We start from the raw sequence: 24,125 nt of genomic DNA on the forward strand, positions 1-24,125 counted from the left end.
TCACAACTGTCTCTGTCTGTCAATGGCATGCAGCAAACTGTCTATCTTCTTGAGTCTGAAAAGTATACACTTGGGGAGTTCCTAGACTCCTTGCAAACATTGCATGAATCCAAGTGTGACGAGTGTGAGTCTTTGTCTGAAAAACTCACTGGCTTGCAATCTTCACTGGACGCTAAAACCTCTGAATTGTTGCATGAAAAAGAAGTCGGCTCAAGCCTGCGCTTGACATTAGAAGAAAAAGGTGCTGAAGTGATGTCTGTGACTGAAACTTTACGTAATACCAAAGAGTTGCATGAAAATGTTGTGTCAGAATTGAAGACGGAGATTGAACAGTATAAGAAGAGTGTGCATGATACAGAACTAAAGCTAGAAGAATACAACGCTAACATTTCACAGCTGAAGGAAGATGTGGATGCTGCAGTGCATGAGAAAGAAACCCTGCATGAACGGTATGTGAAATGTCAGTCTGAACATGACGATAAAGTGGCAGCTTTGCAAGAACAGTTACAGACAGCAATCTCCGACATGGAGCATGTAAAAGTTGAACATGAAGAGAGGATCGTTTCGCTTCGTTCTCAGCTGGAAAGTGCCTTGCTTGACAAAGAAAGTCTAGAATGGACACATGAATCAGAAGCTTCCAAGAAATCTGAAGAATATTCCTCTCTTCAGTCACAGTTACAGACTGCCCTGAGTGAAAAAGAAGACTTGCTTGCCAAGCATGCAGCCCTTGAAACTAGTCATTCGTGTCTTGTCACTGAGCATGACACCTTGCTGCAAGAATTGCAGCAATGTCGCAACGACCTTCAGCGAGCCTCCTCCTCCCTGGCCTCTCTGCAGCAACAATCCGAACAGAACTCAGCTGATCTCTCCACCCGGTGTTCAGAAATTGTTAACATATTGCAATCCCACCAAGAGTTTCTTCCTTCGAGTACATCGAATTTAGCAGACAATCCCTTGTCAGACTTGACAGGCATGGTGCATTGTGTCGTGGACAGCATGAAGATGAAGCTGCTTGATGTGGAACAGACGCTGAAGAGTGAGAGGGAAGTGTTCGCTGTGAAGGTGTCTGATCTTGAGGAACGTGTTTCTAGTCTGTCTTCCGAACTGTCTCACCACAAATCCATTGCTTCCACCGAAAGCTCCTCCTTGCAGGCCCAGATTGAGTCACTGCAGGAGGAGGTCAAAGCCAAAGAAGAGAACATTTCCAGCCTGGCTGGAGACTTGGAGGATGAGAAGTCCGCGTGGTCTCAGAGGTGCGCCTCTCTGCAGACCGCTGTGGAGGCTGTGCAGCTCTCTATGAAGGAGAAAGACCAGCACATTGCCAAACTTGCGCAAGACTTTGACGTGAAATGTCGGGCACATGAAGAGGAGGTGGCGGACCTGCAGGCCCAGTTAACATCTTTAACAGAACAGCTCCAGGTGCAGACAAGCCAGATTTCAACTCTGAAAGAGGAGCTTGCACAGGAGCAGAGCAACGAAGAATCTGTACAGAACAATTTGCAAGACGTTACCAGAGATCTTGCCTTTGAAAGAGCTGCCAAGACAGAGCTAGAAAAGAAGATGGCAGCCTTGACGGAAGAGCTGGATGCAGAAAGGGGTTCCATTGTGTCTTTGGAACAGAGGCTGGCTGATGAGAGGGCAGGGTCCGCTGAGCTGCAGGCTACAGTAGATGCAGTTCACAGTCAGCTGAGAGCCCAGGAAAAGGCGATGAGAACCAAGGATGAAGCGATCACAGCACTGAAGTCTGAAATGGAGGGCCTGCAGTCACATCTAGCGTCACAGCAAGGTGTCACCAAGTCCACAGAAGAGCAGCTGCAGTCCACCCTGGCAGCGCTACAGAGTGAAGTCAGGGCTCAAGCAGAAGCTACCAAAGCAAGAGAACATGGGCTACAGACTGAAAGGAGTGAACAACAGGCTGCATCCCAGCAGAAGGAGATGGAGCTTCAGCATGTTATAGATGCTTTACAAAGTGACTTGCAATCTCTTAAAGATGCTGCCACGGCCAGAGAAAGGGATCAGCAGCAGCTTGTAGACACTCTGCAGGCTGACCTCAGCTCACAGAGGGATGCTGCCAAAGAAAAGGAAGATGAGATGCAGGCCATGCTTGACACACTACAGGCTGGCCTTCAGCTTCAAGAAGATAGTGCTAAAACGAGGGAGGCACAGCTTCAAGCTGAAGTGGAGCTGTTGAGGCAGAAGCAGAACTTGACTGAAAGTGAAGTGAAGGAAAAGGCAGATGCCATTGGTTCTGTAGAACACCAACTGCAAACGGCACTCTCAAGGTGTGATGACCTTCAGTCTCAACTGGAGGAAGGGAAGCAGCTCCAGAGTTCCACTGAAATGCAGCTGAAGGCGAAGACTGAAGCTCTCCAGTCAACTGAAAACAGGCTGTGCACTGCAGACTCCAAGTGTGCAGATCTACATGCTGAGGTGGAGACGAGCAATGATGCAGTCAGCAGTCTTCAGGAGCAGATGATGCAGCTTGAAGCACAGCTAGAAGATATTACCATTCAGCATGATAGTCTGCTGAACCACTTCCACAAGGTGGGCAGAGAGAAGAGAGACCTGCAGTCTCACCTGAAGAAAAGTGAGGAATCATGTGCCATACAAACAAAAATGTTAGATGAATCAGAAGCTGAGATTCAGAAATTGAAGCTGTGCCTTGAAGAGAACCTAAAAGGAAGAGAAAGTGATAGGGGTGAACTGGACAAGCTGCAAGAACAAACTACCCAGCAACAAGAGGCAATAGAGACGCTGACCAGAACACTGAAAGAGAAAGAACAATCTATTGTTGATCTGTGTGCTGCAGAAGATGATTTGAGAAAAAAGCTGGCTGCTCTTGAGCAGGAGAAAACCACTTTGGAAGAGAAACTGACCTCTCAAACGATCCTTGTGGACAACCAGAAGAATCAGCTGGAGGACCTGCTGTCTCAAATTGATCTCAAAAGCAAAGACCTGACCTCAGCTAGTGAAGAGAAAGACAGACTGCAAAGGATGCTGCATGAATCTGAAGAACGCTTCAGCAGAGAAGTACAGCAGTCAGGTTCTGCCACAGCTTCTTTAGAGACAGAAAAGTCCTCATTGAACAAGAGAGTTGCAGATCTTGAATCACAAGTTGTGAGTTTACAGCAAGGAAGAGCAGCACTTGATCAGCAAGTGTCCGAACTACAGGCCGACGTTCAGTCCCTTGAAAGCAACAGGGATTCTCTGCAGGCCCAGTTGTCTACTTCACAGGAACACCGAGAGGCTCTGGAAAAGGAGCATGCTGCCTTGTCTGAGGTTCTGCACTCTGCCAAAGCAGAGGCTGAGGAGCAGAAGATGGAGAAACAGACAGCAGCACAGCAGCTGACCGAGCTCAGGGTGCAGCTGGACTCTGTGGAAGTGGAAAGATCTTCATTGGTACAGCAGTCCTCTCAGCTCAAGTCTGCAGTCGGGGAGATGGGAGAAACCAAGTCTTCCCTGCTTCAGCAGATCTCTGACCAGACAGCCACGGCAGAAACACTGAAGGTGGAGAAGGAAGCTTTGACCAACCAAGTGACTGATTTAACCAGTGCAACAGATATGTTGAATGCTGAGAAAGCAGCTCTGACTAAAGATGTATCGGAGCTAAGAAGCTCCTTAGAGTCGGTGCATGCTGAGAAAAATGTATTGACCCAGCATGTGGTAGACTTGACAAACTCTTCTGAAGCCCTGCAGACTGAGAAGGGAGCTTTAACAAAACAAGTGGCAGACCTAAGAGACTCCCTGACATCCTTTGAAGCTGATGTGTCATCTCAAATTCAGAAGATTAAGGAGATTTCAGAGGAAAAGTTAGCCTTGTTGGAACAGTTGAACAATTCTCAGGTCCAGCATCAGCAAGCTGAGGATGAAAAGCATGCTTTGACCGAAGAGTCCTCCCAGCTTTCAGATAAACTTGAATCTTACACCAGAAAGCTACAAGCCACAGAAACTGAGAAGGAGTCCGTACTGAAGGAGCTCTCCGAGGCAAAACGACAGCTTTGCGAGTTGGAGGAGAAGGCTGGTGCTGCACAGTCAGAGCTACAGGCAGAAGTGCGTCAGCTCCAAAAGGACTTGCAGCAGGCAAGGGAGGAGAAAGAAGTCCTTCAAGAAGAACGCAAGCTGCTTTTTGAGAAGTCATGCAGTAGTGAAGCCGCCCTGCAAGAAGAGATGACTCAGCTCAGTGCCGCCGTTAAAATCCTGAAGCAAGAGAAAGAAGCCTTGTCCCAAACTCATGAAAGTGAGCAGGCTTTGGTGCAGGAGAAGGAACAGCAGCTCCAGAACCTCCAAAAGACCATGCAGGATAAAGACCTCAGGCTGAGTGAAGAGACTGGGAGCTATGAGGCAAAACTGTCCGAATCTTACCAGAAAGTCGACTCCCTGATCAAAGACCAAGCAGCCAGTATGGAACTTATAAAATGTCTTGAAGACGACCTTGCAGAAGCAAAGAACAATCTCCAGACCGAAACAAGTAAAAGTGAAAACCTTCTGCAGCAGTTGGATAAGCTGAGCTCAGACGTGAAAGCAGAACAGAAGCTTGTGCAAACCCTGACAGAGGAAAAGCAGACCTGTTTGACTCAGTTGGTGGACATGAAAGCAGATCTTGAGAAGACTTTTGCTCAACTTCACAATGTTAAAGAAGAGAAAGATCAGTACATCGAGCAGTCCAAGAACCTTCTTGCCACGTTAGCAGCATCTCAAGAAGAGTGTGAAACAGTGAAGGTGGAGAACCAGACCTACATCCAACAGTTGCAGAACCTGGAAGAAGACTTAAAGCAAAAAGATGCAGTAATGAAGCAGCTTCTGAAACAGATTGAAGATTTGAGCCAGTCTACTGACACTAGACTTCGAGAGGTGACAGACAACTTAGACATTACAACTAAGAACCTCCATGGCGCAGAAAACACTATCTCAGATCTAAGTAGTCAAGTTGAGTCGCTGTCTGTTCAACTTGCAGAAAGGACCTCTACATCTGAAATGGAAAAGGCAGAATTTGAATGTCTTCTGCAAGAAAAAGAGAGACTAGAGTCCAGTTTTAAACAGGCCTCAGAGGAGAAAGACATACAGTTACAAACAGTACAAACAAGTTTGGAGCTGGTCAGTGACCAGCTAGCAGCATCAGCAGATGAAACCGAATCTCTCACTTCTCAACTGGCACTCCAACTTCAAGAGAAGAGACTCCTCAAGCAACAAGCGATTTCACTTGAGGAAAAGCAGACAGAGCTGAAAAAGTCTATGCAAAGAGTAACAGAGGAGAAGGAGACGATCAACAGGACCTTGTCTGAACAGTTGCAGTCGGCTGTGGAAAGAACAGAGGATCTTCGAGTGAGGTGTGAAGAAACTCAACAGCAAATAGAACAAGTCAAAGCACAGCTTTTAGAAACCAAGATTGCTTATAGCAGCTGCAGCCAAACCTTAGAAGAGAAGACTACAATGGTGGAAGAAGGAACCAGAACAATAGAACAGCTGTCCCAGAAGATACAGGAGAAAGAGGCAGAACTGAAACAGAAGTCAGCTGATTATGCAGTTCTTGTTGAAGAACATGGCAGACTGAAGCAAGAGCTTACTGCACAGGCTGAGGCTGCAGAACTTTTGAAGGAAAGATTGGAAGAAAAGTCAGAGCACCTACTGGCAATTCAGACAGATCTGAAATCAAAGAATCTGAGCTTTGAAGAAATGGAGGCAGTCATGTCTGAAAAGAACCAAGCACTTGACAGTCTGTCTCTTAAGGTTGAAGAGCTGACTGCAGATAACCAGAAACTCAATAGCAGCCTTCGGGAGAAGGAAACAAAACTGGAGCATCTTCAGGCAGAGTACCACCAGCTGGCAAGCAAGTTGTCAGATGCAGAACATCAACATGAGGAGTCAGCTTCTGAAGTCAATGCCAAAACAGCAGAGCTAACCAACCATTGCCGCACCCTAGAAGCACAACTGACATCAAAGTCTGAGAGTGTTTCAGAACTGGAGGCCAAGCTGCAATCTATGGAGGAGATGGTCGTGGATTCTCAGTTGGAAGTGACCAGAAACGTAACAATGCTGGAAGAAGAGAAAGAACAGGTGTTGGTTTTGCGGGAAGAGATGGCTGGTCTGAACGAAATTAACATTGCCCTTGAGCATCAGACCAGGTCACAGGAGGACCAAATAGCTGAAAAAGCATCCAAGTTAGAAGAATTAATGATATTATTGACAGAGAAAGAGTCGGACATAAACCAGATGACATCAGAACTTGAAGACCGAGATGCCAGGATCAGTCAATTGACAGCCTCCGTTTTGGCTTTGGAAGATCAGCTAATGTCTGCACGGGAGAGTGGAAATGTCCAGGTGATGACCATGCAAGAAACCGTGAAATCTCTGGAGGGAGACCTGTCCAGTGCTCAGTCAGAGATCAAGAAGTTGCAGGAAGAAGAAGAGACCCAGAGAGCTGTGATGGATGAACTGCAGCAGAGCACCATGGATAGAGAGGTCCAGAGCCAGGCACTGCATGAGCATGTTCTTCAGCTGGAGACCAGCCTGCACTCTAACCAGAGCCATGTGGCCGCAACCCTGAACATGAAGAGGATACTGCAGGAGACTGTGTCAGACCAAGAACACCTATTGGAATCCAAAGAACTCATTATATCTAGCATGTCTGAAGACCTGGAGAGAGCTGAAGAAGAGTTATCGGCTGCAAGAAATGCTCTTGCGGGGAAAGAAGAAGCCTTCAGGAAACTGGAAGCAGATCAGCAGACTTTGTCAGACAAGATGAACAGTTTGCAGCAAGATTCGTCTGAGAAGGATTCTACCTTGCAACACTTGACAGAGGAACAACAACATCTTGAAAGACAAAAGGCAGAGTTTGTTGAAAAACAGAAGACACTGGAATGTGCTCTGGACCAGATCTCATCAGAACTTCAGCAAGCCAGATCTGAATGTGAACAAATTCATACCGAAAGAGACCAATTGTTAGAGGAGCTTCAAAGATCAGCTTCAGAGAAGTCCCATCTCTTACAAGACATTGAGAACATCTCTTCTCAAAAGGACCAGACAGTTCAGCAGCTTACAGAGGAACTCAAAAGCCTACAAGAGACTTCAGAGGCAACAGTTGCTGATCATGTAAATAAACTCCACAATTTCAAAGAAGAATCAGAGTTAGCAGTTGGCAGCCTGACAGAACAACTCCGGAAATCAGAGAGAGAAGTTGCCCAGCTGACGGAAGATCTCCAGAAGTCCAAAGAAGAATCAGACGCTCAAAAGACACGTTTTACTGAAGAGCTGCAGAAGTCCAGGGAAGACTTTCAGGCAGAAGTCAGCAGGCTGACAACAGAGCTTCAAGACAGTGAATCCAGGCTGGAGGACCTGAGGAGACAGTGTGCGAAGATGGCCGAGATCTCCACCTCCCTGCTCAACACCAAGCACAACCTGCAGGAGGTCGCCGCCAGCAAGGAGGAACTGGCAGCAGCACTGGGTACCAAGTCTTCTGAGATTTTCGTCATCCAGGAACAGTTCCAGTCCTTAGTAGAACAGTCCAGCAAGCAAAGCGAGGAGCTGAAGGAAGCCAGGCATCAGCTCCAGGAGCAGGAGGCTCTCAGTCAGTCTTTGTTGAATGATCTCAAAAAGATGGACGAAGAGAAAGACGAGCTTCAGGCTACTCTTGAAGACCTTGGTGAAAAGTTGGAACAGCTGCAGACTGAGCATGGATCTCTCCAGATGCAGTATGAGACTGCTCAGGCGAGTGTGCACCACACTAACAGTCTTCTTGAGAGTGAAAAGAAGAAGTTTGAAGAACTTGACTCAGAAAAACAACAGCTGAGTTCACAAGTCAAAGCATTGGAAGGAACTGCACATGATCTCAGGATGGACTTCTCATCCAAAGAAGAAGACATGACGTCCAGGATCAAGAAGTTCCAAGCGGACATAGAACTGTTTGAATCAACCACATCACAGCTGCAGGCTGATCTGTCATCCAAGGAAGAGCAGCTTAAAAGTATTCAGTCTCTTCTTTCGGCAAAAGAAGATGACCTTGAGAATATTGCACATGAGAAAGACAACATGGTCAGGAAATTATCAGATGAGGTGAATCATCTCCAAGAAACAGCGCAGACCAAAGATGCTACAATCCAAAAACTATCAGATGAACTTGAAAAGTTGAACAGTGCTGCACACAACAAAGGATCTACTATTGACCACCTGTCTGCAGAATTAGAACATTTGCAAGAAACTGTTCTGAACAAAGACACAACCATTCAAAAACTGTCCGAAGAGATGGGGCACCTGCGACAAGAGCATGCAGAGATACAGGCCAGACTTCAGGAGGAGCACCTTGAAATGCAGACCAAACTTCAGCAAGAACACCAAGAGATGCAGCTCCAGTTGAAGCAGGAACACTTTGAGATGCAGTCGCAGCTGAAGCTAGAGCATGCAGAAATGGAAGCAAGACTCAAGCAGGAACATTTTGAGATGAATACAGAACTGCAGAAGGAGCATGCAGAAATTCAGACCAGGCTGCATGAAATGGAGGAGACGAGAGACACAGTGGTGCGACAACTGAAGGAACACCTGGAACATGAGCGCAGCGAGACGCAGACCAAGCTGAAAGAAGCAGAGATGAACTTGGAGAACCTCAAGTCACAGCTTCAGCAGTCTCTGGACACTCAGCAGAGCCTGTCCTCAGATAACAAACATCTGAACGAAGACCTCTGCACCGCCAACAAGGAGGTGGCCGTTCTTCAGCAGCAGGTGACTAAACTGGAGTCCACCTGCAAGAGAAAGGAGGAGAGGATCGTTGAGATGGACAAACAGCTCAAGTCTGGCCACCAGCACGTGGAGGCGGTGCAAGGGGAACTGGGAGAGGCCATTGCGGAGCTGACTCGCAAGGGGGCAGAGCTGCAGAACCTAAGAGACCAGTGGGACACCATGCAGAGGGAGAACTCGGACAGCTCCAAGCATGTGGAGGAGCTGGAGAACAGGGTGAGGCAGCTGCAGGAAACGGCCGACAGGCTGAGAGACGAGAAGCAGTCGAACGACCAAACATTGACGTCCAACCTGGAGAAGGTAAACACGGCTTTGTTTGAAGAGAGAACCAAGGCCGGCAAGACTCAGAAGGAAATGAGGGAACTGAAAAACTCTCTTCAGGCTGTGCGCAGCAAGTTCCAGAAAATCAGGGAAGAAAAGTCGCACATGGAAGAGAACTTCAGCGCAAACATTCATACAGCTAAATCTGCTTTGGAAAAGCTAAGAACTAATGTTCAAGGAATACAGGCTGCCTCTTCCTCTGACAAGTTGTCGATTGAACAGCTGCAGGTTAGTGTTCAGGCTTCCAAAGCGGAGAGACAAGAGTCAAAGCAGACATTAGAGAAACTGAGAGGTCACATTGAAAAGCTTCAGACATCGGAAAGTGGAGACGATGGTACATCAAAGGAAGAGCTAGAAAGCAGCAGGAATATGCTCAAATCTCTTAAGCGCTCCATCAGTAACATGGACAACACATCCATACACCAGGTTAAAGACTTTGAGGAGCTTACTGTGCAAGTCAGAACTTTGCAAGTCAACAGGGAATCGCTGTGTGACCAGATTGCAGCAGCAGCTGACAGTTTCAGCTGTGTGAAATCCAGCATTGATCAGGTGAGGCAGCTTCTGGGGGAGGAACAGCAGCAATCATCACAGAACAAAGCTGCTGTTACTGACTTGTTGAAAGCGCAGGCAGATGCTCTTGATCAGGTCCGTTCAGCGGCACTCGGCATGGAGAGGATTGCAGAAAAGTTGGAAGCTGTGGAAGTTGGTGTTCAGCAGTGCTCAGCGGTAACCACTGACTTTGAGCAGCAGCTCAGTAAGATGGATGACTTGGCTTCTGAATGCACGCGGCTTAGAGATGAAGTTGAATCACTGACTGGTCAAGTCACTGTTTTATCTGAGGAGAAAAGACAACTCCTCACACAAGTTGAAGAAAGCAAAGAACTGACCAATGCCCACAAGGCCCAGCTTGTTATATTGGCTGAAGAGCTGGAGAGGAAGGAGGAAAATATGCAGAAAGGGGCAGCGCTGGCAGGTAACCTTGAGGAGATCCAGGCAGAGAGGGCTACACTACTAGCCCAGTGCCAAGAGCTGCGTCACACATCCCAGATGAAGGTAGAAGAGGAACAAAGTCTTCTCCAGCAGTTGCAAGAATTGAGAGAGGCAAACAACTCGCTGCAACAGGAGTTCACCTCACTTCAACAGACCTTTGATACTGAGGCAAAAGAAAAGAAGACTCTGACAGAAAAGGTAAAACATCTTGAAAAGCAGTGTCAAGTTACAGGCAGTGAAAATGAGAAGAACCGCGAAGAATTGGCAGAAAAACAGTCAGAAGTAGAATCGTTCTCAAAGCAGGTGGACAGTTTGCAGCAACAACTGAGGGATAGGGAAGGGCAATGTGAGCACTTAAGGCAGAGCTTGCAAAAAGCTCAAAATGATGTGATGGAGAAGACTTTCCTTGCTTTAGAAAGAGAGTCTCAGCTGGAGATTCTGATGGAAGAGTTTGAAGCTGTGCAGGATCAGTTTCTAGCCAGCGACAACAAAAGCAAGTACCTGGCAAAGTTGTATAAGAAAGCCCTAGGTGACGGAGATGTCAGATCAGCAGAGAACCAAACACTTCTCAGGGAAAGTATTCACTCTTTAGATGACGTGACCAATACCTTTACCAGTCTACTTAGTGTTTTGAACAGCAGTGGTGAGGGTGTAGCAGACAGTGACGCTGAAAACAAAGCCAGTGCCTCTAGGTCTGATTTGCAGCAGCTGTTGGAAAAGAACAAAGATAAAGAATGTTTGGAATTGCTGCAGTCAGAAAAAGCAGACAAGCTGAAGCAGTTATCAGATAGTATTCACAGGGTGGTTCAGGACAAACTGTTCCTGGAGAGAGAGCAGGCCAAACTGCTGACACTGGTAGAGGAGAATGTAGCAGCCAAAGACACAACAGATGAACAGCTGCAGGTCACACAGGTGATGTGCCAAAACCTTCAAGAGGAAATTAGCAACGTCTCACGGGAGCTGGGAGATGTGAAGGGCCTTGCAGCTGACAAAGAGAAGCACATAGAGAGGGTTGACGAAGTGAAGCAGGGCTTTGAGGTGGAGATCAAGCAGTTCCAGTCCACTCTGTCATCTATGCAAGACCAGCAGCAACAGCTTCAGACAGAGAATGAACAGCTTGCCAGCAAGCTGATTGACTTCCAGGCCAGTGCCGATGTTGAGAGGGACTTCCACCTCACACAGATTAAAAATCTTGAAACAGACAATGCTGATCTGCGGGATAGAGCCGAGGAAGCCTCATCAAGCAAGCTACAGCTTCTCAAGCAGAAAGCTCTCCTTGAGCAGGAAAACGACAGACTGCAACGCTTGCTACAATATGAACGGCAGGAGAATATCACACAGCTAAATGTTCACAACAGTGACTTAGCTGAACTGAATACTTTGCGCGAGGAACAGCAGACCACACTTACAGAAGTCAGGGAAGAACTTGCGTTAGTCAGAGCTAGATTTGAAGTTGTCCAAGATGAACTAGCAACGTGTTATGAAAAACAGTTTTCGTCAGTGACTGCTACTTGTAAGATCACTCATGACTTCAGAAATAATCTGAGAAAGATGGAGGATCTGGCCAGAAATCTAATGATCAAACAGACCGAAGCTGAGGAATTGTCAGCGTCTCTCGACCAGAAAGGTTCTCTTCTGGATGAAGCTCAAGGCAAGATCCACGAACTGGAGTTGATGCTGGTACAGCAGGGAGAGGAAATTGCCTCTAAAGAACATGATCTGCAGTCTATGTTCCAGAAGATGACAAAGCTGCAAGAAGATTCTGTGGAACAGAATGTTTTGTCGGAAGAGAAAACAGATGAGCTTCAGGATGTGCGGAGCAGGTTGGAGGAAGCACTTCAGCACGTGCATGTTCTTCGCTGTGAGAAGGACGAGCTGGAAGACAGACTCATGGATGCACAGGCACAGGTTCAGCGTGTTGAACAGCGTTCACATGAACACGAAGACCTGATGCAAAACCTTGAAACGGAGTTGCAAGGATGGAAGAAGAAATATGAAGACACCAAAGACGTTTTGACCAATACAGAATCTCACCTGGAAAATGCCCAAGCAGATTTGAAAGACCTTGATGTCCAAGTTACATCACTGGAAGCTGAATTAACCAGGAGTAGAACAGCCCTTGTTGAGCACAAGAAGAAGTTGGAAGAAACAAATATCTCTGAGAACAGGACTGCTAACCTTCAAGAGGACCTGGATACTCTTCGGCTAGAACTGCAGGATTCCAGAAAGCTGTCAGTCACGCTTGAAGAGGCTGTTAGTGAACTGAAGAATGATTTAGGCAATTCCAGAGAACAGGTTTCAATTCTAGAGCAGTCTTTGCAAGAAAAAGAGGCCAGTTTAGCAGAAATGACTAGCCAAGCCATGAGTTTGAGTAAGACAAAGGCTGACCTCGAATCCTGTTTGCAGGGTGCGCATGAAAAGGTAAAAGACTTAAAGCACGAGCTAGATTCTAAAGAAGAACTGTTGGTAGATAAGACTGTAGAGACTGATTCTCTTGGAGAACAGATAAGTGTAATGGAAGCTGAGCATGCACGACAGGTTGAGAGTTGGGATGAAAGAATAGTGTCGTTAGAGAAAGACGTGGAGGGTTTGAAGGCAGGAGTGCTGACATCTTCTGTGGGTACCCAGGTCCAGTGTGACGTTCCTTCACAAGACCTTGAACAGGTGGAAGGTGAGCAGAGTGTCCAGACTGAGGTGTATGAGGAGAGGGCAGCTCAGGTTGCCCTGTTGACAGAACAGCTGGAGGCTGCCCAGCAGCAGTGCCACTCTCTGTCCTCCTCACTGTCGGACCTCAAGCACCAGCTCAAGGGCCTCAAGGCCATCAGGCAGGGTCTGGAGGAGTCTCTCAACGCTGCTCAGCTTGACAAGACTAACCTGGAGGGAATGCTACACGATGTCCAGGCAGAGAAAACAAAGATTGAAGATTCCCTGAAAACCTCCCAGACAGAGAAAGCAAGCCTTGAAGAGTCATTAAAGGCTTCCCAGACAGAGAAAGCAAGCCTTGAAGAGTCATTAAAGGCTTCCCAGACAGAGATAGCAAGCCTTGAAGAGTCACTAAAGGCTTCCCAGACAGAGAAATCAAGCCTAGAAGAGTTACTAAAGGCTTCCCAGACAGAGATAGCAAGCCTTGAAGAGTCACTAAAGGCTTCCGAGACAGAGAAAGCGAGCCTTGAAGAGTCACTGAAGGCTTTCCAGACAGAGAAAGCAAGCCTTGAAGAGTCACTCAAGGCTTTCCAGGCAGAAAAAGCGAGCCTTGAAGCAACACTGAAGAAGAAGGAAAAGATCATTCAAGGAATGACCATCAAGCAAAAGAAAACCGCATTGAAAGGGAAACAGCTGGCAGCAGAGAAGTCAAAAACGGATTCACCACAGCCCCAAGAAACCCTAAGTCCGCAGGAACAAGAAAAAGTTGTGGTAGTGGAGCAGATGGGGCAAACTACAGCTGAGGTGTTGACAGCATCATCTGTGCCGGACCTGGTCTCCAACTCTTACAGTCTGCAAGACTCTGTGGAGGATCTGGGAACTGGGGAGCACGCTGACATGCTGAGACAGCTGCTGGCTGAGAAACAGTACCTGGTCATCGAGAAGGACACACTGAAAGAACTGTGCTCAGAGAAGGACGCGGAGATTGTCCAGCTGCAGACTCAGTTCTACGATGCAGAGTATCACTGGAAGGAGGTGGTGGCCAGCAAGGACATGGAGCTCAGTGTACTGCTTAGGAGGGTCCATGGTAAGGAGGATGATTCAGACCACATGCATCACGGCATGGTCACCTTGGAAAGTGATCTGAGGGAAACGACTTTCGAGCTCAACACAGTCTCTCAGGAACTGGAACAGAGTAGGCAAGATCTCCAAGCTGAACAAGATAGGATTAGAGAGTTAACAGACTACATAGACCAGCTTCGCGCGGAGCAGTCCTCATTGTCGCAGCAGCTGGAGAGCTATGCAGGGTATTGCACCCAGCTGCAAGAGACAGTGTCTTCACTGCAACAGCAGGCAGCAGCACACAGCCATCAAGTGCAACCGACACCCACACCCTCTTCCGAAGATACAGGTGCCATGGAAAGGGAAAACCAGCGGCTGAACTTTGAGGTGAGGAACCTTGAGGCACAGGTGTCGTCTCTCAAGGAAAACGCTGGAATTCTTGAGATGGAAAGAAAAGGTCGCAGTGAGCATGTCAAGACTTTGTCAGCCAAGTGCCAGGCCCTGGAACAGACGTTGCAGGAGAAGACTGAACTGATTGAGGAGCTGAAGAAGACCATTGCAGAAAAAGATGAGCAGAATGAGGTAATGGAGAGTGTAATGAAAGGAATGCTGAAAGAAAAGGACACCGATCAGTCATCCGGGTCAGCTGTTGCATCCCATCTGGAGTCGGCCTTGAGTGAGAATTCCTCTCTGAAAACTCAAGTCGCTGAGTTACAAAAGACACTGAGGAAACGAGAAGCCAGACTTGCAGCTGTAAACAAACAACTGAAAGAGAAGTCTAAAGGTCATCATCATGCTGGTAGCTCATCAGACGCTGGTTCATCTGTGTTTGGTTCCCAACATCTAATGAGCAGCACAGACACTATCTCAAGTTTCGTTCATGACGAGCACCAACCAGCAATAGTTGAAGAAGTGATGACTTCTTCAGCCAGTGAAGAATTAAACACAAGTGTTCATTTAGGAAAGAGTGCTAATCCTGAGACAGAAGCCCTTCGCCTGGAGCTGCTGAACAAAGATCAAGAATTGTCTCACCTGCAGAAGGAACTAGAAGAAGCAAGAAAGCAGCTGAAACGAAGGGACGCCAAGCTTTTATCTCTCAACAAGAGGTTAAAAAGTTCAGAGCAAGCAGCATCTGCACCATCCACACCCCAGGCGTCTGTGACAAATCTGGAGAACGTTGCAGACACCCCACCAGCCACTCCCAGCCACAGATCCAGTTCCAGTGCTGAGAGTCTAGACTTTCAGGAGCTGCTCAGAGACCGGGACAGGCTGGAGATGTGTCTGAGAGACGCTGAAGACTCACTGCAGCGAGCGGAGGAGAGGAACGATGTGTTGGAACAGGACCTGGAGGAGTCTGACGCTCAGCTTCAGCGTGTGGAGAGGGACAGAGACGAACTGGAAGACGACCTGCTGGACATCCAGGCCATGGTGTTTCAGCGACCCAGGGTGGAGCTGACCTACCTCACCAACATCAGGGAGATGAAGGACAGGTTGCACCAGCAGCTGGGAGAGAGGATGTCTGTGGGCAGCCATGTGGGTGAAGTCCAACAACGCCTGCAGGAACTGCAGTGGGAGAGGGACAACCTCCGGGGCCACTTATCCAGGGCAGAAGAGTACATCCAGCATATACAGGTCGAAAAAAACACCCTGGAGACAAGCCTGCAAGACCTCAGCAAAGAGTCACAACCCATCGAGGCACAGACCATTCCAGAGATCAGAGTCTCCAGTCACGACCTTCAGCAGGAGCCTAACCTTCAGGAGCAGCTGACACAAGCTGAACAGAGCTTGCAGCAACTTCAGCATGAGAGATCTAGTCTGCAAGCGGAGCTTCAGACTTTGAAAGCAGAGCTTCAGACATCCCTGGAAAAACAGCACACTCTTGAAGAACAGCTTGTGGAAATGCAGAACTCGGCAAGTCTTCAGGAGGAACAGGCTCAGAAGGAGAGCTCCCAAGTCACCTCGATGGCATCTAGGGTTGCAGAGATTGACGCAGAACAGAAAACCACTGCAAAGAAATTGCAATCACAGGCGTCAGAGCTGGAGCATGCTCAGAAGGAGAAGCAGCTTCTGGAGAGTCGTTTGGATGAAGTTCGTCAGGATCTCGCGGAGTCCGACAACTACTACCGACAGCTCCACCACGACCTGACGAACCAGTGCCAGCAGCTGGAGGCCCAGACAGGAGAACTGCGACAGGAGAACCATGACCTTGTCGTTCAGAGGTCAGCAGGTCAGGAAGAACTGGGCAAGATGGCTGACCAGATCTCAACGATGGAGGAAGCGGTGAAGAAGGCTGTTCACGAGAAGGAACTGGCAGAGAAGCAGATGGTGGAGGTGGAGAAGGATGCCGACTATCAGCGAACAAGAGCGGAGAAACTCCTCAAGCTGCTGAGAGAGAAGGACAACTCAGAAGCCTCCACTGCAGAGAAGTGTGTGCAGCTGACAGAGATGGTGAGCTACCTGCAGTCTGAAGTGCACAGTCTTCAAAAGGAGAGACAGTCCCTGCATGACAGCTTCAGCTCTTTGCAAGAACAGGAAGCCAGAGCCAGAGAGGAGGCTGCATTTTACCACTCACAGGTGGCAACACTCACTCAGGACTTGACCGGCAGAGCTGAACGCATTTCCCTTCTTGAAGAGCAGGTCCACATGATGGAGCAGAACATTGTGTCCAGAAATGAAGACTTCCTACAACTGGAACAGATGTTGTCCAATCTCAAACAAGAGCTGTGGAGTAAAAATGAACTTGCAGAAAATGCACAAGCAAAGATAGATGTGTTGTCCAAAGAAAATGCTATCTTGAAAGAACAAATGGAACATGTCACCAAAGCTCAACAGGAGGTGGAGACCCGAAAACAGAGTGATGATTCCACATGGAAGTCGGCGTATGAAGAACTGCAGCACACTGTGGAGAGCTGGAGGACTCGGTCAGAACAGGACAAGAGTCAGATTCAGAGTCTGGAGCAGCAGCTGGCGTCACTGTCAGAACAGTGCAGACAGGAAGTGGAGATGAGGCAGGGGCTTGAAGGGCAGGTGGCTTCCAGCCAGCAACAGAGGCAGCATCTGGAAGACAGCGTCAACACGTTGCAGCAACAGCTTGCAGACTCTGCAGGACAGGTCCAGCAACAGCAACATGCCAGGCAGCAAGCAGAGGACCAAGTCAGGGCACTACAGCAACAGCTGGCAGAGGCTGAACACAAGCTAAGAGATGAAATATCAACACTTCAAGGAGCCAGCTCAGAACTTCAAGTGCACAACACCAGCCTACAGCAAGAACTGTCCTCGGCCAGGCAGGAGCTGAGCGTTGCAGCAGAGCGGTTGAGGAAGACAGAGTCTGCAGACCCTTCCCACCAACCATCTTTCCCACCGGTCACAAGCACTCCAGAAACAGACAGTGCTCAGAAGCTTAAAGACAAGGAGATGCAAAAGGTGATGAAGAAGAAGGACGCCAAAATAGCATCACTGTCCAAACAGCTGGAAAAGACTAAAGAAGAAGTGAACACCGTGGCCCACCAACTCACTCAGGCCAGAGAAGAACTGTCTCTGAGGTCTCAGGATGCATTGGCTCACACCAGCTTACAAGACCCTGACAACAGCAGTGCATCATCCATGGCAGAATACTTCACACCCACCCAGACTCCCACCCTTGGTTCACAGTGTTCAACGCCCACACAACACTCTCAGATGCCTGCGTTTGATGAGACTTTCGCCACCTATTCACCACTGACCAGCAGCGAGTCACCAGCAACTGGCAAAGAAAGTTCATCCTCAGATGTGGCTGTCGATCAGCTGAAGCAGCAGCTGATGGAGAAAGATAGTCACGTAAGATGATGGCAGGATTTGTGTACCCTCTGCCATATTATTGCGCTGAGTTGTGTACGCTAACAGATTTGCAAGAGTTCCCTATTTTTATCACTAACTACTTGCAACACTCGCATTATTTTTGTAACCACTCCACTGCATGGCACACCAACCATGAACTTGAGTTTTGTTTTGTGATCTTGTTGATTGATTACAATTTCTTCCTGGTAAGTTTCTGTCATGGTTGGTTTGCCATTCTGTGTATGCTTTCATCTTCATTTGTTCATCCCATTATCATTTCATTGCATGTTTGCATGCCGTTATATACTGTGCTAATCAATGTGTGAACTCTCCTTCTTGCATTCTGTTGCGGCCAGGTAACTGAAAGACTTTGTCACCTGTTATAGTCATTGGGTGCAGGTCCATTTATCATAACACAAAAATGTTCACCTGACTTCGAAATAAGATGCCATGAATGAGAGGAAAACGCATATACAGTAGTTCACAATAACATTTCTTAAGTATTTGGTTATCAACTTATAGTATGTGTGTAAACATTTTTATGTTCAGGAAGAGAATGACAATTTTAGCTAAAAAAACCAACAGCTAGCATCTGCACCTAGTGATTGCAACTGTTGCTACTGTAGAAATCAGACAACACGCTATGAAATTTCTTCTTTTTGTGTGCACAGTTTGGTATACATGTATTAGCATTTGGGAGAAGACCTTTACTTGTGTGATAATCATTAATGTTTCATCATTGAAAGTATTTTAAATTCTAGTTCCAGTGTGAACCATTATTTTGATAAAGAATCGTTAGTGAAGTCTTAAAGATTAAGGCATAAACAAATCTTAGCAGGTTTTGAGTAGAGAATTAGTTTAGATTAGTTTTTTGTCTTGTTTTTGTTACGTTTTGTCCAGTGTTTTCAGTTTTCTTCCATTTTATTTATTTTTTATTTTTTATTTTGTTGAACTTGTTTTCTGTTTGTTGCTGCCATCTCTTTCCAAATCTTCATATTTGTTTTATAATGAGAGTTTTAGCAATTAATTTGAGGATCTTTGAAGACAGCATGGACAGACATGCCAAGAATCATAAAAGTAAAATATGTCATTTGTTTTTAGGCTGTAGGTAATTCATATTTGAAGAATAAATAGATATATCTACTTAAACAGAGTTAAAACAAGAATATTCATGACATTTTACTGGTCTTTTATTGGTCTAATTGTAGACTAAATTGTTTGTTTCTGTTGGTACGTAATTTCACATTAACACTTGGACTCATTACAAAAATTCAATGTACAATGTATATAATCAGACTTGGGTCATGGTTCTTAGTAGTTTGTAGTTTGACACGGAGCATTACAGTACTTTCTCCTTTTTTTCCATGAGGTAATATTTGAGAAAGCTTAAGTACAAACAATAGCCTCGGACATGTAACTCAATGCCTCCAATTTTTTCTTTTCTGCCAACAGTAATTGCATTCTCTGCGTTAATTCAAATTGTTTCACAAATGTAGCTCATTTTGAGAGTGCTCAAAAGTCTTGCTTAAAAAAAAAGAGCTGATAAATGGCTTGTTTATGAGCTGTTTTAATGTGCAATTTCTTAAATTAAAACAGTCTGTATATTTTATGTATGCATGATGTACTCAGTACATAGACAATATTCAAAAATAACTGTCAACTTTGTAAGGGTTGTGGACGAGTTGCTCACCTTGAAAATACTGGGGCAAAGAAACCCATTTGACATTTTAGGCCAATCACTAGCAAGCAGCGTTTCTATACACGTGGTCTCCTCGCCAATCACGTTTGGAGACACTCCGCTTGCTAGTGATTGTCTTACAATGTCACGTGAGTTTGTTTGCTCCAGTATTTCCTCGGAAAACGCTCATCCACAACCCATAACAAAAGAACTGACAGTGTAACATTTCTGGAATTCGTTTCCTGGAACAGGCTAACATTGCAAACTTTGATCAAAATAATAATGACCTTGAAGAATCCTTAGTGTCACCCTGTATATAAAACGTATACCCTCATCCACTATACTAGAAAACGAAGCAAATGTATCGCTACGATGGTTCTGGTTGCACACTCATGGGTTGATTTTGTTTCGGGTACAAAACATCTATCTGATTGCTTGGACTTAGGCTTTGCAATCCCAGATTTTTGTTAAAAGGTCCAGGCTTTAAAGCAAGTATTCATAATCATTGCCTAAATCAATCCTCGGTGGCAATTATATGTCAAACTAGGTCTTAAAAGGAACAAATTACGTGTTTAAAGATGGAGAGGAAGGAAGCAATTTTATTGAGTCACTTGAGAAAAAGTGACTCTATGTAATCGGTCAGTGTTAGTCTGTCCGGCCGGCCGGCCGGCCGTCCGTCCGGCCGGCCGGCCGGCCGGCCGTCCGTAGACACCACCTTAACGTTGGACTTTTCTCGGAAACTATCAAAGCGATCGGGCTCATATTTTGTTTAGTCGTGACCTCCAATGACCTCTACACTTTAACGATGGTTTCGTTGACCTTTGACCTTTTTCAAGGTCACAGGTCAGCGTCAAAGGAAAAATTAGACATTTTATATCTTTGACAGGAAACTATCAAAGCGATCGGGCTCATATTTTGTTTAGTCGTGACCTCCAATGACCTCTACACTTTTACGATGGTTTCGTTGACCTTTGACCTTTTTCAAGGTCACAGGTCAGCGTCAAAGGAAAAATTAGACATTTTATATCTTTGACAAAGTTCATCGGATGTGATTGAAACTTTGTAGGATTATTCTTTACATCAAAGTATTTACATCTGTAGCCTTTTACGAACGTTATCAGAAAAACAAGGGAGATAACTAGCCTTTTCTGTTCGGCAACACACAACTTAACGTTGGGCTTTTCTCGGAAACTATAAAAGTGACCGGGCTCAAATTTTATGTGAACGTGACTCATTGTGTTGTGAATAGCAATTTCTTCCTGTCCATCTGATGCCTCATATAATATTCAGAACTGCGAAAGTGACTCGATCGAGCGTTTGCTCTTCTTGTTAATTAGTAGCTGGTTTTGTTCTTTTTACTTTTTTGTTTATTCAGTCTTACCAATAGAATTAAAAGTTGCATTCTGTTAAATGTTGTGTTAATTTGATCATTTCTTGCCCTGGTGTTTTAATTTCCATGTTTTGCATATTGTTGTTTCTCGGTTTAGGTTTAATGTGCAAATACAAAATGAAAGACACAGGAAGTAACAAATCATGAAATTTACAATGAAAATTAGAATGCAGTCATTTATATTGCTAATTGTGTTTTTTTCACATCATCCTAGTAGTTTAGAGATTTATATTTTCTTTTTTTTTTTCTTTTTCTTGAATCAAATTTTTTAACTTTTTTTCTTGTGTTTTCTTCCTTTTGTTAATTTATGATAATTAATTTAATTTATTGTGGGCCCTCTTCAGTGTGGTTGTGAATTCTTTCTTCTTCCAACACTTTCCAAAAATGTTGACTAACCTTTCCTTTGTTCTCTTACTCAGGTGTCGGAGTTGATGCAGACCATAGAGACGTACAACCAACAGATCCAGGTCTACGCCCACAGTGCTGAGGACCTTCAAGGCCAGCTGGACACCCTGCAGGATGAAAAGGATGCCGCACAGCAGCACACTGCAGAAAGGGACACTCAAATTGCAGAGCTAGAGGCAAAGCTGTCGTCTGCGTTGTCGGACAGAGCAGCTTTGGGTGAAGCCTCCACAGCTCATCAGGCAGACTTGGAGTCACAGCTATCAGAGGCGCTGTCAGCAAAGACACAGGTGGAGAGCCAGGTGGAGGCCCTGGACCAGCAGGTGTCAGAGCTGGGATCGAACTACTCACAGGCCCTGGAAGAGAAGGCAGAGGCTGAGAAGGAGGCAGCCAGCCTCAAACAGCAGGTGGACGACCTCAGTGCCAGGTGTGCTCAAGTTCTATCAGAGAAAAATGTAAAGGAGAGTGAAGCAGTGACGATGAGCCAACAGCTGGAAGAGCTGGGGACCAAACTGTCCGAGGTGCTGATGGGTAAGGCAGAGGCTGACAACCGCGCACAGCGACTGGAGCAGGACCTCCACTCCACCACGGAGATGGTCACTCACCTGCGCTCCGTGTCCGAGCAGTCCGAGGGTCAGCTGGGTCAGCAGCTCCAGGCCTCACTGGAGGAGAAATCTGCTCTGCAGGCACAGCTGCTGACTCTCCAGCAAGAACTGCAATCCTCGCAGGACCAGCTCACCACTGTACAGGGTCACTCACAGACCCTGCAGGACCAGCTGGCGGCTGTTCAAACAGAAAAGGAGTCTGCTCTCGCTGAGCTGCAGTCCCTGAAAAACCAGCTTGACAGTGTTCAGGCAGAAAGAGAGACTCTTGAAGAACAGCTGCAGTCCACACAGGAGCAGCTTGCCGTTGCTGAGAAAAAAAGAGACAGTGTCCAGACTCAACTAACAGAGCTGCAGGAAGAATCGGGGAGCCGCGCCGTGCGGGTTGCCGAACTGGAGCAAACACTCAGGGATCTTTCCGACCAGTTTGCCAACACACAGGCGGATGCTGCTTCCCACCAGGCGGAAAAAGAAACGTTGAAAGACCAGTTACAGGCAGCAGCCTCCTCACAGAAAGACACTGAGAACCAGCACACAGCTGAACTTGAGGCACAGGTCACTGACCTGACAGGGAGGTTGTCTGAGTCCCAGTCCGTCTTGTCATCCAAACAGGAAGAGCTACAACACCTTGTGTCACAGAGTGAATCTCAGCTAGCGGAGATTGAGACTCTGCGTTCCCAGCTGGAAGCAAACCAGTCCTCTCAAAGCACTTCAGACAACCAGCACATCTTGGAGCTTGAGACGCTGAACAAGGACCTCACAGAGAAGTTAGCAGAATCCCAATCTGCCATGTCAACCAGTCAGCAAGAGGTGGACGAACTACAGTCAGAGCTAATTGAAGCACAGGCCTCCTTGTCTTCGCAACAAAGCCAGTTCCAGGAGAAAGAGTCCTCCCTATCGCAACAGCTGACGTTGGCCCAGGCTGAGCAAGAGTCATCAGCAGTTCATCTTGCTGAGCTGGAAGGCCAGGTGACAGAGCTGAGGAGCCAGCTTGCAGTGGCAGAGACTCAAGCAGGCAGCGCTGGTGTTGATGCGCAGCACGTGCTGGAGGCCATGAACCAGCAGATGCTGCAGAAGGCAGACCAGATGGTGCAGCTGCAGACACAGCTAGAGGCTGCTGAGGCAAAGGTGAGCTGAGTAATCCAGTTAACAAAATCTTTTATTTAATTGTTTCACGGTTTTGAAGCATGAACACACCAAGACATGTAGGCAGGCTTGCTCACACCCTCTGTTACTCTGGTTTTTTCTTTCCCCCCCCCCCCCCCCCCCCCTTTCTCTCTCTCTCTCTCTCTCTCTCTCTCTCTCTCTCTCTCTCTCTCTCTCTCTCTCTCTCTCTCTCTCTCTCTCTCTCTCTCTCTCTCTCTCTCTCTCTCTCTCTCTCTCTCTCTCTCTCTCTCTCTCTCTCTCTCTCTCTCTCTCTCTCTCTTTCTCTCTTCATTCACGCACTCTCTCATCCAACTTATTCTGTACCTCTCCGAACTTCAGCATCTTACATTGCATAGTTGTGCGCTAGTCATATGTGTAGCATTTATTCCACTTGTTACTGCATGGCAGCTAAATAATTCATTAACATTATATGAGAGCTGACTTTCGTCAAGCCACATGCCATTAGTTTGCACCTACTAATGTACGTTATATCTTGCAGGCTGCCGATCTGGAGAAGAAGCTGGCAACAAAGGAGGAGAAGATGACGTCCTTGGTGGAGACCATGCAGGAGATGGAGGAACGTCTGGAGCAGCTCACCACAGAGTCCGAGCAGTCCACTGCCTCCGCCGCTGATAAGGTGAATCGGTAGACCTTTGAAGGCATACCGCATGGGCTTCAGTGCCCTTGTTAAAATCTTTTGAGAAAGCCTTTCTTGCTCTGCTCTGTTGTACATGTTGTTTTAATCATGGGGGCCCGGTAGCTCAGTTGGTAGAGCACTGGACTTGTGATCGAAAGGTCGCAGGTTCGAATTCGGGCCGGGACGGACACGGGTCAACTTTATGTGCAGACCCAGAGACGGAAGCCATGTCCCACCCCCGTGTCATCACAATGGCACGTAAAAGACCTTGGTCATTCTGCCATAAGTGCAGGTGGCTGAATACACCTAAACACGCAGACACCTGGGTAGCGCGACTCCGTTGCTGCTAGCTTTCCACTGGGAGGAAGCGACCCGAATTTCCCAGCGATGGGACAATAAAGTAATGAAAATGAAAAAATGAAATGAAATGAATGTTTATAGAATGCTGTGCCATCATGAAACTGTGGTCAAGAAAAATGTGCAATAAAGAACAGAGCAAAATGATAATGAAAAATGTATGATATAGTCAAAGTTGACATAGGTTTTGAAATTATCACAGTCTATCTTCCTGGTGATTTTAGCTAGATTACAATTACTTTTTGTTCCATTTCTATTGCAGTTCAACACGAAATCAGTTTTGTTGAATGGCTTGTTCTGTGGACATTAATGCACACCAGTCTTTGCTTTGTAACCATGTGGATCTTTCCTCTT

The 24,125-nt window shown here is 46.6% G+C and overlaps 1 protein-coding gene across 2 annotated transcripts in view; it reads left to right on the forward strand.

The window, feature by feature from the left end:
* Positions 1–12: 12 nt before the first annotated feature.
* LOC138963137 (nesprin-1-like) overlaps positions 13–24,125 on the forward strand; it is a 47,343-nt gene continuing 23,230 nt past the window's right edge. For both annotated transcript variants that reach the window (XM_070335169.1, XM_070335170.1), the window contains exons 1-3: positions 13–17,559; positions 21,047–22,759; positions 23,277–23,414. In XM_070335169.1, coding sequence (XP_070191270.1) covers positions 28–17,559; positions 21,047–22,759; positions 23,277–23,414 — 19,383 coding nt within the window. In that variant the 5' untranslated portion in view covers positions 13–27. The remainder of the gene's footprint in view (positions 17,560–21,046; positions 22,760–23,276; positions 23,415–24,125) is intronic.

Source organism: Littorina saxatilis, linkage group LG3, assembly GCF_037325665.1.
Source record: "Littorina saxatilis isolate snail1 linkage group LG3, US_GU_Lsax_2.0, whole genome shotgun sequence".
Taxonomy (NCBI): Eukaryota; Metazoa; Mollusca; class Gastropoda; order Littorinimorpha; family Littorinidae; genus Littorina; species Littorina saxatilis.